We start from the raw sequence: 19,363 nt of genomic DNA, 5'->3' as shown, positions 1-19,363 counted from the left end.
AAACCATTAAGCTAACCAATCATCTGGTCATCATTTATTTCTTTTCAGTAGCTTCCCATGGTACTCATAACCTAATTAAGAGGCCTGAATAATAAATAATTTCAGTTTATAATTAAGATTCTTGGTCTTAAGAAATGCTTGCTGCAATCTTGAATAAAAAGAGCAATGCTGGAGGTATTATAATACCTCAAATTATATTACAAAGCCATAGTCACAGAAACAGTACAGTACTGGCACAAAAAGAGACATTTAGACCAATGGAATAGAGGACCCAGAAACAAGTCCACACAACTACAGTCATCTGATTTCAGACAAAGATGCCAAAAACATACATTGGAGAAAAGACAGCCTCTTCAACAAATGGCGTTGGGAAAACTGGATATCCACATTCAGAAGACTGAAACTGAATTTGTCTCTCTCACCCTGACAAAAACCAATTCAAAATGGACCAAAGACTTTAGTGTAAGACCCGAAACTTTGAAACTAGTATGGGAAAACACTACAAGATAGAGACAACTTTCTGAATAGGACTCTAACTGCCCAAGAAATAAGAGCAAGAATTGATGAATGGGATTGCATCAAATTAAATGTCTGCACAGCAAAGGAAACAATTACCAGAATCAAAAGACAATCCACAGAACTGGAGAAAATCTTTGCCAGCTATTCATCAAAGGATTAATATCCAGAATAAAGAACTTTAAAAACACCAAAAGAATAATCCAGTTAATAAATGGGCAAATAAATTGAACATAGTTCTCAAAAGTAGTATAAATGTCAAAAAAACACATAAAGAAATGCTCAACATCCTTAGTCATAAAGAAATGTAAATCAAAACAGTACTGATATTCCATCTCACCCCAGTAAGAAGGGCTATCATCAAGTAAACAAATAAGCTGGGCACTGGTGGCTCACACCTGTAATGTTAGCTACTCAGGAGGCAGAGATCAGGAGGACTGCGGTTGAAAGCCAGCCTGTTCGTGAGACCCTATCTTGAAAAAAACCCATCACAAAAAAAGCCTGGTAGAGTTGCTCAAGGTGTAGAAGGTGTAGACTCTGAGTTCAAACTCCAGTACCGCAAAAAAAAAAAAAAGAAAGAAAGAAACAAGCCGAGTGCCAGTGGCTCACATCTGTAATCCTAGCTACTCAGGAGGTAGAGATCAGGAGGATCAAGGTTCAAAGCCAGCCTGGGGCAAATAGTTTGGGAGACCCTATCTCAAAAATACTCAACACAGAACAGGGCTGTGGTGGAGTAGCTAGGGTGGTAGAGCGCCTGCTTAGTAACCATGAAGCTGAGTTCAAACGCCAGTACAAAGGAAGGGAGGTAGGGCAGGGGAGGAAGGAAACAAGAAACTCTGTTGAGGATGTGCGGTGTGTGTGTGGTCAGGGGGCGGGTCCTTATACACTACTGATGGGAATATAATTTGGCACAGTTACTACAGAACTCAGTATGGAGGTTCCTCAAAAAGCTAAAAATAGAATTGGCATATGATCCTGCTATGCCACTCCTGAGTATATATCCAAAGAAATGTACGTCAGCATACAGTAGAGACCCCTACACATTCATTGATGTTCATGAAAGTAGTATTCACAATACTCAAACTATGGAATCAGACCAAGTGCCCATTAACAGAAGAATGGATAAAAAAAAAATGTGGTATAGGTACAACAGAGTGCTATTCAGCCACAAAGAAAAATAAAATTATATTTGTAGAAAAATGAATGGAACTGGAGATCACATTACATGAAATAAGCCAGATGGGGAAAGAAAGGTTTTGTATCAAATGTAGACTCTAGACTTTAAAATACGGCAAGGGTGTAAAATGGGGACTGCTGGAGAATGGAAACAGCAGGACAGGGATGGCAAAAGGAGAGAATGGGGGAGGGGACTGATAAAATCAAAGTGCTTCCTGCCATAGCTGGGTTGACAGGCATGAGATACCAACCCCGATTTTTTTCCACTGAGATAGAGTCTCAATTAACTTTTTTTTTTTTTTTTTTTAACCTGGGCTGGCCTGAACTGTGATCAAATAACCAATACAATAAGGGCTGGTGGAGTGGCTTAAATGGTACACTGGCTGCCTAGCAAGCAGGAGGCCCCAAGTTTAACCCCCAGTACCGCCAAACTAATAGTAAAGAAGAAACCACAAAAACAGGGAGGGAGGAGAGATAAGAAAGAGTAACAGAAGGGCTGAATTTGATGAAAGTACATTATATACGAGTATGCAAATAGCAAAATCTCTTTGTATAATAATATACACTAATAAATTTTTTTAAAAAGTAAACAACAAATGCTAGCAAGGACATATGTTTGGGGAGAGAAACTGTTATATATACTATTGATGGGAATATAGGAATCTATATGGAGGTTCCTCAAAAACTAAAAATATAGTTACCATATTATCCTGCTATGCCACTCCTGGGTATAGAGCCAAAGTAATATAAGTCTCCATACGACAGAGATACCTGCATAACCATTTTCATAGCAGTAGTATTCACAATTACTAAGCAATGGAATCAGACTAGGTACCCAACAACTAATGAATGGATAATAAAAATGTGGTATATATATGTAATGGAGCATTATTCAGCCACAAAGAAGAATGAAATTAAGCCATTTGCAGAAAAATGGATGGTATGGAGATCATCCATTCCAGACTGAAAAAGACGAACATCGTATGTTTTCCCTCATACACAGAATCTAGATCTAAAACAAGGAAAATTAAAAAAAGAAGAAAGAAATGACAGGAATGTAAAAGGGGGACATCTAGATCTAAAAATGATAGGAAAGTGAAAGGGGGACTGTTTCCGGGGAGAACCAATGGGCAAAAGGAGAGGAAGATAGGGGTGAGTGTGATCAAAAGTACATATATGCATGTATGAAAATAGAATAAAGAAATGCATTAAAAATCGTAAAACAAAACAAAAATTGGGTGGGGGAATAAGAACAAGTAACAGAGCAGATGAATATGATCAAAGTACATTATATACAATATACCAGCATGGAAATATCACAGTGAAACTTCTTTGTACAATTAATATACACTATGTTTGAGCTGGGGGTGTGGCTCAGTGGTAGAGCACGTGCCTAGCATATTTCAAGCCCTGGGTTCGATCCTCAAACACCAAAAAACAAAACAAAACAAAACAAAAACCCTCAAGTAAAAAGAAGTATACTACGTAAAATTAGCTGTATGAGCTATATACATTCAAAATATAACACTTCTATGGACTAAAAAAAAAACCTCCACATCGGTACTTCCCATATATCTTGCTCACTCCCACTCCTCATCCCTCATATAAACCATTAGCAGCTTGAGGAACAGACTGTCAGTATGCTTTTTTTTAAAGCACAGCACCCAGCACTCAAGCAGCATAAAAAGAATAGAAACTAGAATGTCACTGTCAACGACAGAATCATGGCTTTCCAAGTAACTATATGTGCAAATTGTTCATTTTTCTAGGTTAAGTCTGTAGCAAGATGTAGTACCAAAATTACATACACATCTCTTAAAAAGCCTACTTAAAAATAAGCATAATGTTTCTTCAACGACAGAATTATCTGTGAAAGACCAATCCAAATAGTAAGAAAGCTAAAATAAACTTTGGGAGTCTTTTTTTTTTAAAGTTGTAAACCTCCATCTACAGTCAACTGATTTTTAAGAAGAGTGCCAAGACCATCTAATAAAGAAAGAATAGTTCTTTCAACTAATTGTAGTAGAGAAACTGAAGAGCCACTTGCAAAAGAAAGAAGTTGGACCTTTACATCCCATTTAGTTAACATCTGTTAACCAAAAATGATCAAAGAAAGACCTAAATGCAAAAGTCTTAGAACAAAACTCAGTTCCATGGAAATCATAATGTTAAGTGAAATAAGCCAGACTGAGAAAGATAAATATTTTATGTTCTCTCTCATATGCAGAAACCAAATCTAAAAAGACACTGACATGAGTGTAAACCCGGGGGTACTATTTGAAGGTAGAAACCAATGGGAGCATGGAGAGTGGAAGGGAGTTGAATATGATCAAAGTACTTCATGCACATGTATGAAAATAGAATGAAGCTGGGCACCGATGGCTTACACCTGTAATCCTTGCTACTCAAGAGGCAGAGATCAGGAAGACCACAGTTTGAAGCCAGCCTGGCCAAATAGTTCACAAGACCCTATCTCAAAAACACCCATCAAAAAAAAAAAAAAAAAAAAAAAAAAAAGAGGGGGCTGGTGGAGTGGCTCAAGGTGTGGGCCCTGAGTTCAAACCCCAGTATGCAAAACAAACAAAAAAAAAAAATGAACTCCATTAAAAATTGTTTGGGGGGAGTAAGAAAGAGTAACAGAAGGGGTGAATATGATCATACATTATATGTATGTATACAAATATCACAATGAAACCCTTTTTACAATTAATATACACTAATTAAAAAGAAAAATCTCAGTTCCAAATCTTAACAACCTTGGATTTGGCAGAGAATTCTTAGATATAATATCAAAAACATGACACATTAAAAAAAAATACATAAACTGGACTTAATCAAAATTAAGAACTTTTGTGCTTCAAAAGACACCATTAAGAATGTAAAAAGAGGGGCTGGAGGTGTGGCTCAAGCTGTAAGAGTACCTGCCTAGCAAGCATGAGGCCCTGAGTTCAAAGCCAGTACCACCAAAAAAAAAAGATGAAAAAAGAAAGAATGTGAAAAGAAGCCAGGAGGTGCGGGTGGCTCACACCTGCAATACCAGCTACTCAGAAGGCAAAGATCAGGAGGATATCAAAGTTGGAGCTAGCCCCAGGCAAATAGTTCTTGACCCTATCTCAAAAATAGCCAACATAAGAAAGGGCTGGAAGAATGGTTCAAGTGGCTGAGTGCCTGCCTACCAAGTTCAAACCCCAGTACTGCCAAAAAAAAAGGAAAGAAAAAACATGGTAGAGTTCCTGTCTAGCATTCATGAGGACCTGGGTTCAACCCCTAGCACCGCCCCCACATACAAACACATGCAAAAAGAGCCAGGTATGGTGATACATGCCTGTAATTCCAGCACTCAGGAAGCTGAGGAAGGAGGATTGTGAGTTCAAGGCCAGCATGGGTTACATAGCAAGACCCTGTCTCAAAACACAAAGAGGCAGGGAGAAAGAAAATGAAAAAAACTCACAGAATGGAAGAAAAATATTTACAATTAATATCTGATAATGGACTGGTACCCATAATATAGTAAGGAACTCTTATAATTCAACAATATAGGACAACCCAATTAAAAATGAGAAAATGAATCCAAAAAGACATTTTCCAAAAAAGGTATTAAAATGTCCAATAAGTACAAGAAAATGTGTTTGACATCTGTCATCAGGGAAATACAAAACAATGATAAGACACTACTTCTCATGAATGACTACAATCACAAAGACAGGTAACAACAAGTACTGACAAGAATGGAGGAAAATCAGAACCCTGGTAGGAATGTAAAATGGCGCAAATGCTTTGGAAATATTCTAGCATTTCCTCAAATGATTAAACACAAAGTAACAGAATTCTACTCTTACCTGTATAGCCAAGCAAAATGAAAGGATATGTCAAATCCTTTCACAAATACTTCCACAGGAATGTAGAGGTCTACAGTAAGTATGTCTACAGTCACAAAAGACCACATAAGATTCCACTTATATGAAATGTCTAGAACAGGAAAGTTTGCTGATAGATTATTTGTTGCTTAGGGCTTGTGGCAGGAAGGGCAGGAAGAAAGCAGGGTAACAGTTAAATGGTATGCCATTTCTTTTTTAGATGATGAAAATTATCTAAAATGGTACAGTGTAAATTCCATTTACACTATAAAGAGTTCAGGTTCTCTTCTTTATCACCTATGATTGCTATCTAATGGATTTTCCTGGTTCTGGTCTTTCCTGCATTCAACTACAAGCCTCCAGTTTACCTTCCTTCAAACCTAAGTCTTAGTGTGTCATTCATGCCTCTCTTATTTTGCAAGGAACCTCCCATCTTTGTCTTTCCTATGGATGAAACCCAAACTCTTTGTTGTTGCTGTTTTGAGACAGGGTTTTGCTAGGCCTGGACTCACAATTCTCCTACCTTACCCTCCTGAGTGCTGGGATTTCAGCTATGCCCCATGACTGCCTGAAATCTAAACTCTTTGGCACCACACACTCATATAATTAGGTACCAGGGAAACAAAATGATAAACAAAAACAGACAAGGGCCTCGTCCTCACACAGATCTTAACACCTATATGAACAATACCAATAATGACTACCTTTCTACTCATACAAATAAAGACAAAACGGCAAATGTGAAAAGTATGATAAAGGTCAAATATACACACAGTATTTAAGAGAAGAGCTTAATTTTGTGTGGGAGAGAGATTCAGCCAGGAAAGTGAGCAAAGGCTTCCCTAAGGAAGTACTATTTAAATTAACATATAAAAGGTATGCAGGAAGTAAACGTGGAAAGGAGGATAGGGTGCTGGTGGAGGGCGGGGGGGGGGGGGGGGGGGGGGGGGGGTGAGGGAGAACAGAACACGTAAAAGTCAGAAAAGGAAGAATATAGCTTGTACAAGGGACTTAAAGGCAGCCACAGAGAGGAAAAAAAGTACAGGGAAAAGTGGTCAGAAATGAGACTTAAAACCTAAGAAGCTAAGATCATACAGCTTACAGACCATATTAAAGGTCTGTGTATGCAGTTTATTAAGCAAAAAGAGTTCTACAGTCACATCACATCTGCATACTATGATGATCATTCAGGAGATTCAGTAGAAAACAGATTGATAAAACCCAAATGGAAGTAAAAAGACATATTAGAAGTTATTCTAGTGGTACAAGTAGGAGATGACTGTATCTTAAACAAGCTGCTCACCAAGCTTTTGTTAATCCACTCATTACTAAGAAACGTTTCCATTTGTTATCTTAAAACACGTTTACTATATGTGTTACTACTCAATGAACACGTTATATAAGATTAAAATATTGAGCCTTTAAAGGCCCAAAATAAAAATATTTTAGATTAGTTTCTAAATTCTATTACTGATAGCAAAACACTTTTTTTGGCAGATTACACTCAGGGCCTCCCACCAGCTATGAAGCACTCTACCTCTTAAGCCATAACCCCTGTCCCTTTTGCTTGTAGTTTTTCACACAGGGTCTCGGCCCAAGCTCGCCTCGAACACTGATCATTCTATTTCCATCTCCTGAGTAGCCGGAATTACAAGTGTGTACCAGCACACCCAGCTAACAATATCTTTCTTCTAAGATACAGTTATACAAATGGAAGATGTCCAAATGCTTATGAAATCATGACAGTAAATTTTCAACTCTATACCTTAATATGCAAAGGGTTCTACTGAAGTTGAGTTAGAAAATTTCAAAGTTCCCTGATATAAATCAGTTTTGAGGAAAGCAAATTAAAAAGCTGTATTTTAATCTTTTTCAGCAATTGAGGTCAAAAGCCAGTCTATTTTTAAAATGTTCTTTTCATAGCATCAGCATATTGTTAAGAGAGCAGGTATTTTTCTTCTGTTTTTTGGTGGCACTGGGATTTAAACTCAGGGCCACGTGCTTGCTAGGCAGAGGCGCTCTACCACTGGAGCCAGTCCTTTTTTGTGTTGGATATTTTCAAGATGGGATCTTTCAAATTACTTCCAGGGATGGCTCTGAACTATAATCTTCCTATCTCTGCCTCCTAAGTAGCTAGGATTACACACGTGAGCCACCAGCACCTAGTTAGAGCAGCTACTTTCATTCAATGTCAAAACACTATATTCAATCTGAGGGGGAAAGGGTTTTTTTTTAAAAGATGCTATGAAAAGATCTGGTAGATCTGGAGCCAAAGAGGTGAGGGGAGAAAGGGATGCCTAATACATTTTTTAGTGTGAGTTTCTACGTCAGTACAGAAGATATTTAGGATCATTATTTCACCGGAAAACATAGAGAATATTTCATCAGCTAGAGGAAGATATGCAAGCATTTTTGATACTTCTGACTTCAACATCATGTTGCAACACTGCAAATGTGCATAAACTGCACTGTCGGGCCATTACACTTGCCTTGTTGTGGACAATTTTTGTGATTCCTGTTAAGGCATCATTAGTGCAATCCATGAATGTTCTCCAGAAGAAGACAAGGAGGGGGAGATTAAAGGGCGGGGGCAGAGAGAGGGAGAAATGTTAAGATAAAAATTTGTAAAGCAACTGGATAAGAGATGCTAGGTAAAGAACAGGGTACAAAGAGAAGAGAGTTTAGGGCTGGGAGCCAGTGGCTCACATCTGTAATCCAAGCTACTCAAGAGGCAGAGATCAGGGGGATTGAGGTTTGAAGCCAGCCCAGGGAAATAGTCTGAGAGAACCTATCTTGAAAAAACCAATCACAAAAAAGGGCTAGTGGAGTGGCTCAAGGTGTAGACCCTGAGTTCATGCCCCAGTATCGTAAAAAAAAAAAAAAAAAGATAGCCACCAAAAGAAATCACAGAAATTACTAAATAAACTCAGATGTATTTATACAATGGATGAAGTTAAAATAAATGAAATACCTCTGTATCTAATAACATGGAAAGGTTTCCAAGACTATTGCTGACAGATTAATAATACATAACAATGTATCTGTGTAGAAATAAATGATAAAATGCTTACGTGTAATGATTATATATGTGTGTGTAAACATATATGGAAAGACCTCAAAAGGTAATATGAAAGGCGCTCTGGTGAGATGGAGAACAAGAATTAGGGAAAAGCTATTATTAGGGATCCTGGTTAAACTTTCACAGGGAGAATATATTTTGGATTATTTGTGTAGACGTAACTTTAACCTGCAGATTTTGTATGGGCTTGAAACTGTTGTGTGAGGAACCCAGAATGGAAGTATGGCTGTTAAGTTCTTCAGAAAGGGGCTCCTCAGACAATAGTTTGAAAGGCCTTAATCACTCTGGTCTAAAAAACCTATTAGTTTGCAATAAACATAAATGTCTTTTAAGTCTCTGTCCCCTATAGTCTTCCAAGCTTTCTTAAGTACCTCTCAATCCATGATGCTCTCAATTCTATTACTCTGCTTAAATTTCTTCATAGCAATTGTCACTATCTGAGCTTATCTATTTATTCGCTAGTTTTCTCCCACTAGAATGGGAATGGCAAGACAATTTTGAACTCATATGATTTTAGTTGAGCCATTTAGTGTTTTCTTAAATTATCAAAGACAGATTTTATTTACTTACCTTAGTTGGAAAAGGAAATTTGGAAGGTTCTGTTTTGCATGGTGTATGAATAGCCGTTAGAGGGGGAGGCCATGAATGCGTCATCTCCTGAAATGTAATCATTACAGTTTGTTTTCAACCAAGTCAAGGATAAAAGCTATACAGCTAAAAACCAGATCTGTACTTATAAATACTGGTTTCATGGTTGCTCCTCCAAAATTATACATATTTCGCCAATAAATATTAATAAAGCACAATTGTGTGTAAGGCACTAATGGGTCTGGTAATAGTAAGGTAAATAAGAAATACTCCCTGGCTTCAAGGAGTTTACAATTAGCATGACAAAATGTGTAAATAGTTATAGAAATCAGCCTCTATCAGATACATGGCAAATAAAACACTACTAAGGAAGAGCCTGCTGTGGGAATGGAAGGAAGAGTACATAACAGCTAACATTATTATTATGTACCTTTAATGAACCAGACGCTGTGCTAAGTGTTTTACTGCTACTCATTTCTTACAATGTTATTATGAGATAGATAGCATTATTATTCTAACTCTATTTAAAATGAAACTGAAGCACAAAAGTTGTATTATTCAAGGTTATACACTTAGTAATGGACAAATAATTTCATCCTAGAAAATCTGACAACATAGCCCATGCACTGATAGGAAAATTTGGTTGTGTGAGGAAATCAGAAGAGAGATTTCAAAAGCACATAAAGAGGCAAACAAACAAGCAAGACCCTAAGTCTGACTTCATCCAATGTTTTCTGTCTAATCATGCTAAATATGTCCATGTGAGGTCTGAGTAAGATAACAATGTGAATATTAGAGGAACAGGGGAGAGACTGCTACCAGATTTAGAATAAGGAGGAGTATTTTATTTCTGGCATTTAGTTCAAAGGATGCCATCAGGTAAATTAAAGGTAGTAGAGTGCCTAGGAATTTATCCTATAGATATAACCACACAGTTATATTAGGATGCACATTCCAGGGACTCATATTAAAAAAAAAAAGGGGAAATAACTCAGGTATCCAACAATACAGTACTGATTAAATAAATTAGCAGACATCCACACAATGGAACATCAAGTAGACATAAAAATGAGAAACTTGACGACTGATATGAAATGATGTACACAGTATATTATTAAGTGACAAACACAAATCATGGTCTATGTCCTAATAAATGCTATGGAAAAAAAAAGTCTCTGGAGGGATAGTTAACAGTGGTTACCTTTGGATAATAAATGACAGAGGGGTAGAGACAAGGACATTTGACATCTGTCTACTAAAACAGCCACCTGCATGTGGCTGCAACCAATCTGCATTCTCTTATAATGCTCTTATTATTTCCTGCATCCAGCTCTAGAAGGTCAGTTCAAAAGATGCTACTATTGTTATCACTACTATATCCCCAGTGCTTGACACAACAGGAGCTCAGTTACTATGTTTTAATTGATAAATCAACTTTTTCAATAAATATGTACTACTTTTAGATTAAAATTCTTCCATAAGTTTATAACAGGGTTTCAAGAAGTACAAGTCATTCTTTTGTCTGTTTGTTTTTTACCCTACAAGTAGAGAAAGAACTACAAGTCATTTGAAAATAAAAAATAAAAAGTATAAAGGAAACATATACCTAAAGTTTCTTGAACACTGCAAACAGGGAAGGGGAAAGGAAACAGAAACTCACATACCTCAGGTTTTTAGTATTGGCACTGTACACCTGAAATACCAAAATACTCTTAATTGAAAAATCTATTAAACTATTAAGTGTCTGAGCACCTAAAACACTCAAGGACATGTGCCAAGCCCTGTATATATAAAATGTAGAATGGTCAGTAACATCAAAGATATAGTTAACAACAAGCAAATATTCCAGGTACTGAAATTCCATGTATTACTGAGGATTCAGGGAAAGACATATGCTCCCTTCAACTTTATACATACATATGGCACCTAAAAAAAAAAATCAATGCTATATGAGATTCAAAGGAAAGAATCTGATGCAGGAGGATTTCATCAGAAAGCTAAGGAAAAAGAAACCTATATTCTATTAAAGAGGAAAAAGAAACATTCCAAGGAAACTTACTTTAAAGAAAGTAAAAGAGCAAGAAAGTGGCTCAGGAAAATCAGTTTGGCAAAAGTAGCCAATCACCAGCAGAGAAGGTTAGGACTAGAGTGTGGGAGTTTTGAAGTGTTTAATTTGGACAGTATTTTTCCTAGAATAGCAGTCTTAGAAAACTGAAAATTTCTAAGAAAAAAACTAAGTTATGAAAACCAGGGACTGAAGTAAAGAACCTGAAAGCAATGCAGAAGGCATTATGGAAGCAGAAAAAGTGAGGACTCTCTCACAATTACTAAAGCTCAAGGTGGCAGAAATAGAAAGAAATGGAGATTTTCAAGAAAATTTCAAAATCGACATCCAGTTTTGTGATTAAATAAATCATAAGGAAAAAAGAGATAATTGTAATTTTACACTTAGAAGCATGGGAAGCACGGGAGAAAGATGGAAGCATGCGGGAAATCTGTTAAGTATGACTTTAGACATATTAAATCTGAAGAAGCAAAGAGAATTAAAATGAAAGTACAGGTATGAAGCCATTAAAAGGCAAACCAAAACCTAAAGGACATGAAGACAGGAGAGAAAGACTTAATAGCTGTCTAATAAAGTGGAAAATGGTGGACAGGATCAAAGTGCAGAAAGAAAAGAGAAGATGCTAGAAGAATGCACTCATATTTAAGAGAAAAGAGAAGCCATGGCTTCCAAAAAGGAAGAGAGAGACAAGAAAAGTAGTTGGGGGAATAAAAACAATGAAGCATAGCTACAGTCAAGGAAAGAATTAGGCTTCTAGAAGGAAAAATTTAAACTTTAAAACAGCAGAGAGAGTAAAAAAATTAAGCCCCTAGATGAAAGAGAGGATAATGACCCCAAGAAACAGGGTCAACAAAATGGTAGAGGTAAAAGGAAATTACAGGGAGCTAAAGGAAGGAATGGGGAACAAAAAGTGGAAGCAGCCAAGGACCAGGAAGTCTCAAAGGTATCCACAGTTAAATGCAAGGATAGACAAAAAAAATTCAGGAGCTCACAAAAAAGAAGAAAGTCTAAGTAATGTGACTAAAAGTTCTCTCCTATGAGCAAAAAGCAGTCACTGTCAATAATTCCTTGGGCTTTCTCTTTTCCCAACAGAGGAATGTACTTTTTTGGTCCAAAGTAGCTTTTTAAATGTATCCAATGAACACTTAAAATACACGGAACTCAGAGGAAACCTTTTATTTGACCAGTATGTACAGACAAATTACAAAGCAAGCTATTTTTTAATATAATGGTTTAAAACTATTAAGGTTTTTTTTAGCACTTCAAATTATTAAATGATGAGCCTGAGAAGTACAGTTATATTTGGTTTCTTCCTCTTTTCAAGGCAAACTGTTAAGACTAGAATTGGTTTTACTTAAAAACAAAGTCAACCCTTTGAATCAAATAATCAAACCATGTGATTCAGAATCTAAGAAAAAGAGTTAATTATTTATGATGAATAAAATTAAATTAAACATATAAGTAATCTGTGGCTTCAGATTCTTTGTGAAACTCAGGTGAAAAGAGGGTAATTACGATGCAAGAGCATTATAAATAAAAGAGACTAAAATTTTTTAAAAACTTACTTTAAGAATTTCATCCACACAGCTCACATCACCAGAAGCTGATGCCTTAAGAAAGAGAAAAAGAAACATATTAGATGTGGAGTATTTATTATTAGATTTTTGGTACTTACCACACAAATTTTACAACATAATTAGAAAGTACATAAAATTTAAACAAATATTTGTGATACTACTACTCTAAATCAGAACACTTAGAATCTTTTCCCAAAATACAAAAATTTTAAGCTTCTACTAGAAAATTTTAATCATCAAACTATACAACTTGGAGAACCTCATCCTTTTTAAAGGTTTTTAAATTCTAATACTTGGATTTAAAATTTTTTTAAATGTAATTTTCAGGTGAGTAGTTTACCCAAAAATTCAGACATTTACTCTCAGACACAAAATATAGCATGATACTGAGAAATCATTTCACATAAACTAACAAACAAGAGTTAAAACAAGCATTACTGAAATATTACTTGTGTGGAACTTGGTGGACATTTTACACTCTTTCTTAAATCAAAAAAGGTAAGTTGCTTATCTTAAGGCACAAACAGGAATTACAGAGCTTAACTCAAGTCTAAATCTAAACATGATGTTGTTTAAAGAAAGAACAAATTACCACTTTACTGTTCTCTGTAGAGACATTAGAAGACAAATTCAACTAACAATGAGTTTCCCAAGGCCATAGAAAGATTTTTTTTTTTTTTTTTTTTTGCGGTATTGGGGTTTAAACTCAGGGCCTCACGCTTGCTAGGTAGGCACTCTACCTCTTGAGCCACTCTGCCAGCCCAGAAAGATTCTTAAATGTTCTCAAAACAGTGTTTTCAAAGTATCCTTACTCCTTCCACCATTTGAGCTAAGAGCTATGATTTTTGGCTACTAACATTACTTTTTGAATTATTACATAAACTACATTAAAAGATAAAATTGCTTCATGTATGTGTCATAATGAAATCACCTTGCACAATTATTATATACTAATAACAAAGATAAAACTTCAGCTATTTGACAATGAAAGCTCATTTCCTTGATAAAATATTTTAAATGTCATGTTTCATATATAGTTTTTGATCTGTCTCAATCATTTGAGTATAACTGGAGAAGAGAATGATAACATTCAAAGTACACAACATTACCATCTCTATGGACTCAAAAGTCTCAACATTTACCACCATGAACCATGGCCTGCAATTTATTCATGCATATGAATATAAGAACAGAGAAGTTTATTTTCTTTTTAAACAAGAAAACAAGGTATAATTCCAAAAAAACAAAAGGGGGAACCCAGCCCCAGTGGCTCCCGCCTATAATCCTAGCTACTCAGGAAGCAGAGATCAGGAGGACCAAGGTTTGAAGCCAGCCCAGGCAAACAGTTCAGGAGACCCTATCTCAAAAAAAACCCTTCACAAAAAAATGCTGGTGGAATGGCTCAAAGTGTAAGCCGTGAGTTCAAGCCCCAACACCACATACACACAAAAAAGAGGAATCTAAGGTATTAATGGATCATGTTTATTCTGTAACTGACATGTCACTTTAATATTTGGAAACCATGAATGACATTTTCTCTATTTCCCAAGAGAGGAAGTCAACTTTACACTTTTTTTACCTTTAAAGTTTTATATTTTTTTACTATTAAGGCAAAAGGGCAGTTCTGAGTTCACTGACAATTCCATGGTCAATTATTTCACAGTCACAATATTAAAAGATCTAAATGTGTGACTTACATCCAGTGGTTGGGAAGGTATTTTCAGCTTGGTGAGATGGGCTTTGCTGCTGGGCTTCAGCTCAGTCATGCTGTTGCCATGGGTCTGGCTGCTGTAGTGCTCAGAGGACAGCTTTGGTTCCATGGACTCCTGTCCATCCATGGGCCGCACATAAGCAGTGGGTTTCTGTAACATTGAACTGGACTTTGACATCAATGAAGGTGGGAAAGACTGATTTGAGTGCTGCCCACTTGAAAAAGGTACACGGGAAGGAGAATCCCAATTGGCATCAGGGTCCCGAGGTGATTTGGAGCGCTGATGTTCCTTGCTATGGTGATCATTCCCATGAGACCTGGAATGACTAGAGCTTAGTGAAGAAACAGCCTGGGGTTTGCCAGGGCTCGAAGATCGTGATTTGGAGTGTTCTGATCCATGCTGGCCTTTTTTCCGGCTACTGCTGTATGAATCACGGTCATGCCTCTGGCCACTACTATTTGTGCTACTGCTACTACCTGCACTCGCCCGCTGGCTACTATGTCCACTTTGTAAGCCTGAGGACCGTTTCTGAGACTGAGAAGTGCTGGGTGCAGGTCCTACTGGAGTCCATTTGCTACTCTGATGAGAGCCTCCATGTCTCTGTTCAAAGAAATTTGGGTTTGATTTTTCATCTGCAGTTGGTGGTACTGTAGGCTTGGGAATTGCAACAAGCTTTGGTATAGATCTGTCTGCTATGAAATCCTTCATTTCATCGTAGTTTCCAAGCATACTCTGAATACGACTTGATAATTTATCTTCTTTGCTAGTCTACAAAAAAAGATAAATAAAATTATACCGTTAGCACAATTAGAAATAAAATATGCCTCTAAACTGATTTTCTACTTTCAAATAGAAAGGGGTTTTTCAAAGAAAGGCTTTACCTCTTATCTTTAAGTTAACATCTAGAAACAAACTCTGTGCATGTGTGCACATGCACATGCAACTATTTGCAATGCTGGGGATCTAACTCAGGGCCTCACATGTTAAATGGATGTTTTACCACTGAGCTACACTCCCATTCCTCAAATACATAATTTTCACAGTGAAATGTCTGCAAATAACCATACAAATAGGGCATTAAGGAATATATACAACAGATTATAGGAAGGAAAATAAAATTCGCCAATAAACATACTAAACAGAAGTTTTTGAGAAATAGAAAAGTAATCTCTCCTTATATGATTAAGTTCCAGGCTGAGAAATGAGCTGTCATATTTTTGGTAGTCCACAAAAACATCAAGTGCTTTATGAATCAATGTAACAGGAGTAGAAAGAAAAATCCAGTAAAACAAGCTATATCCAACTTTTAAAAAATCTTAATTTCTTCTGTTTCTATGATTCATTAGTTAATAAAAGTCAGAAACTTCCAGGTGTGGTGGTGCATGCCTATAACCCAGCACTTGGGAGGCAGAGCAAGATCAAGTTTGAGTCTAGTCTTGGTTACTTAGCAAGTTTGAGGCCAGCTTGGGTTATACAGTAAGACCCTGTCTCAATAAACCAAGTAAGCCAGAAACAATTAAGAACAGAAAATTCATTGATAAAGGTTTAAATACTGGCTTTTAACTCTACCCAGTGAATGATGCAACTTTTAAAGTCAATAAATTTTGAGTTGTAAAGAATTCTTGGGTAATAAAGTAAAAAATGTCTATCAACTTGAGGACTCTGTCATGTTCATATACATGGAAGAAAGTTTACCGATTAAAAAGAAATAAAGACTGAGCCAGGTGCCAGTGGCTCGGGCTTGTAATTCTAGCTATTGGAGGCTGAGATCAGCAGCTCAAGGCCAGCCCAGGCAAATAGTTCATGAGATCCCATCTCCAAAATAACCAGAGCAAAATGGATAAAGGCATAGCTCAAGCAATACAGCACCTGCTTTGCAAGCACAAAGCCCTGACTTTAAACTCCAGTCCCACAAGAAAAAACAAAAAGAAATCAAGACTGAACTGTCACTATTTATTTTGAGAATGACATATAACAATGATTTTTCAGTTATTTGAAAAATCTCTCTGATCTTATTAAACGAGAGGTAAATATACAGCCATTGACAGACAACAGCAGGATCAGAAAATAAATCCAATTCATCATAGTAAAACTACAAAATAAGTGGCAGCATGATTCAAAGATTCTGGAGAAAATTAAATTTGTTTTTGTTTTGGTGGTACTATGGTTTGAACTTAGGGCCTCATGCTTGCTAGGCAGATGCTCTACCACTTGAGCCACTCCGCCAGCCCTTTTTTGTGTTGGTTATTTTTGTGATAGGGTCTCCCAAACTATTTGCCCTGCTGGCCTTAAACTAAGATCCTCCTGATCTCTGCCTCTAGGTAGCTAGAGTTTCAGGCATGAGACATCAGCACCTAACTAAAACTCAATTTTTTCAATATGCCTTTAACCTCTAATCTTATCCCCTAACCCCTAATTCCTAATTCCAGGTTTTGTGTAACACTCACATAAATCATGTCAATATGATTGCCTTTAATAAATGGTTTCTATAAACACCAAACATTATGGGGTAAATTGAGAATATGTTTTCCTTTACATGTATCATCAGAAAAAGTCTAATACATTCTCAATCTCATACTGCTGTAATACGTAGTACTACTGCTATTTCATGTAGTATAAACCTATAAACTATGTTAAGAATGGTTGAAATAAAATCCAAAGTCAAATCAAATGTCAAAAAGACATCTGCTGCTACTAAAATCTATATTAAAGTCATCAGAATTGGTACTTTTCACTGGTCTCTATAATCGCAAATCTAGGACAATGATATAAAAATGGTGATTGATTTAATCTACTCAACATCTCTGACAACATGCTTTAATATACTCACACAGTTAAACATTAAAAACATTAAAAGGAAAGGTCAGAGTTAGTACTATAACAGAAAAAGAACCAACATACTCAAGACACATTTATTCGACCATACTAATAATAGTCAATGAAACTTAGTAAACTAAATAAGCACATGGCAAGAAATAAGAAACAAAAATCCATCTATGAAACTCATTTTTGATTGATGTTATAACTAACATTGTGGTTCAAGTGGCAGAATGCCTGCCTAGCAAGCAGGGCCTGCCTAACTCCAAACCCTAGTACTACCACACACACACACACACACTTAAATGCCTAACTCCAAACCCTAATACTACCACACACACACACACACACACACACACACACACACACAGTTAAATGCCTGCCATGGTTAGTGGTATAGTAGGAGTATAGAGATAAATATTTGAGTCAATTCAGACCACATTCTTCAAAGAGTGCACAATAGCAATAAAAGGGAAACTCAAGGAGGACTTCTAGGAGGCTGGGAATGCTCTATTTCTTCATCTTTGTACTGATTATCTGAGATTGTTCATGCATACTGTACTTCAAAAAAGCTTACCTGAGGGCTGGAGGCATGGCTCAAATAGTACAGCCTAGCAAATGTACAGCCCTGAGTTCAAAACCCAATACCCAGAAAAAAGAAAGTTGTTTAAAAAAAAAAAGAAACCCTTACATGAAAAAAAAAGAATGCTCTATTTAGAAAAAAGGAAAATGTCAATGATATTTGTAATAATTATTTTCTAATGCAAAAAATCAAGTTTAAAACATTTTAATATCAAAAAAGTCACATAAATAGGAAAAAACATTCAAAGGACAACTTACAACTTTGTATGGCTCAGCAAAGAGAGGTGAGCTAGGTGGGAAGGCGTCTTCACCCTGCTGAATTTCCTGATTCCGCCTTTCCCGTTCTTTCATGCGCAGCACATTCCGGTCTTCACGGTTCATGTTGCTATGAGGAGAAACACAATTTTTACATCAGAAAATTAAGAAGTAAAAAGTTCATGAGAGCCCATCTCACCAATTTTTACTTTCGGTTGGTGGGTGTCGTGAGCATGTCATCCCATCTCCAAAGAAGCATAAATAGCAGGACTGTAGTCCAGGTTATACCTGGCATAAACTTGAGACCCTATTCAAAAATAACTGAAGTAAAAAGGGCTGGAGGCGTAGCTCAAGAGATAGAGATAGGTGTGTGCTCAAGACCTGTCTAGAGCACAAGGCCTTTAGTGCAACTCCAACACCACAAAAACAAATTACTACTGGAAGAACCTGTAAAGGAAGAAAGTACTAAAAACATTTTGAAAGGAAGAAAAGGTAAGGCATGAGGATCTCGAGCTGCAGGCCAGTCTGGGCTACATTACCAAATTCTAGGCTGACCTAAGTTACATGAGACTCTGTCTCAAAAACAAAATGAAAGAAAAAAAGAGGGGAGGGATAGAATGGGGAGGGAATCAGGTTATACCTATGGAGCATTTCTAACTTATAATTTTAAACCAAATCAAAAAAGTAATAAGACTGGTGGAGCAGCTCAGTGGTAAGAGTGCTTGCCTGCCTGCCTGCCTGACAAGCAAGTGTGAGGTCCTGTGTTCAAACCCCAGAACCGCCAAAACAAAACTATAGTTGTGTTTTTTGTTTGTTTTCAGGTTTTTTTCATGGGACTGGGGTTTGAACTCAGGGTTTCATGCTTACAAAGCAGGCATTCTATCACGTAAGCCACACCTCCAGCCCTAAAACTGTAAGCTCTTAAGTCAGGTGCCAGTGGCCCACACCTATAATCCTAACTACTTGAGGCAGAGACCAGGAGGATTGTGGTTCGAAGCCAGTTCTGGGCTTAAGCCATGCTTCCAGCCCTTTTTTGTAAAGGGTTTTTGTGAGGTAGGGTCTTGAGAGCTATTTGCTGGGGCTGGCTTTGAACCTCAATCCTTCTGATCTCTGCCTCCTGAGTAGCTAGGAGTATAGGT

At 36.8% G+C, this 19,363-nt stretch overlaps 1 protein-coding gene across 3 annotated transcripts in view; it reads right to left on the bottom strand.

Annotated features, from left to right (window-relative positions):
• Nucleotides 1–19,363, bottom strand: part of Aff4 (ALF transcription elongation factor 4) — an 80,284-nt gene that overhangs the window by 34,651 nt on the left and 26,270 nt on the right. For 2 of the 3 annotated variants that reach the window (XM_020179703.2, XM_074057199.1), the window contains exons 2-5: nt 18,228–18,354; nt 14,556–15,338; nt 12,847–12,891; nt 9,199–9,285 (exon numbers count right to left, since the gene is read on the bottom strand). In XM_020179703.2, coding sequence (XP_020035292.1) covers nt 9,199–9,285; nt 12,847–12,891; nt 14,556–15,338; nt 18,228–18,350 — 1,038 coding nt within the window. In that variant the 5' untranslated portion in view covers nt 18,351–18,354. The remainder of the gene's footprint in view (nt 1–9,198; nt 9,286–12,846; nt 12,892–14,555; nt 15,339–18,227; nt 18,355–19,363) is intronic. The other variant, XM_074057200.1, reaches the window with a different exon arrangement.

The sequence above is a fragment of the Castor canadensis genome, chromosome 16 (genome assembly GCF_047511655.1).
Source record: "Castor canadensis chromosome 16, mCasCan1.hap1v2, whole genome shotgun sequence".
Lineage (NCBI taxonomy): Eukaryota > Metazoa > Chordata > Mammalia > Rodentia > Castoridae > Castor > Castor canadensis.
Note: the sequence above shows the minus strand (reverse complement) of the source record. Positions and strands in the feature narration are given on the sequence as shown.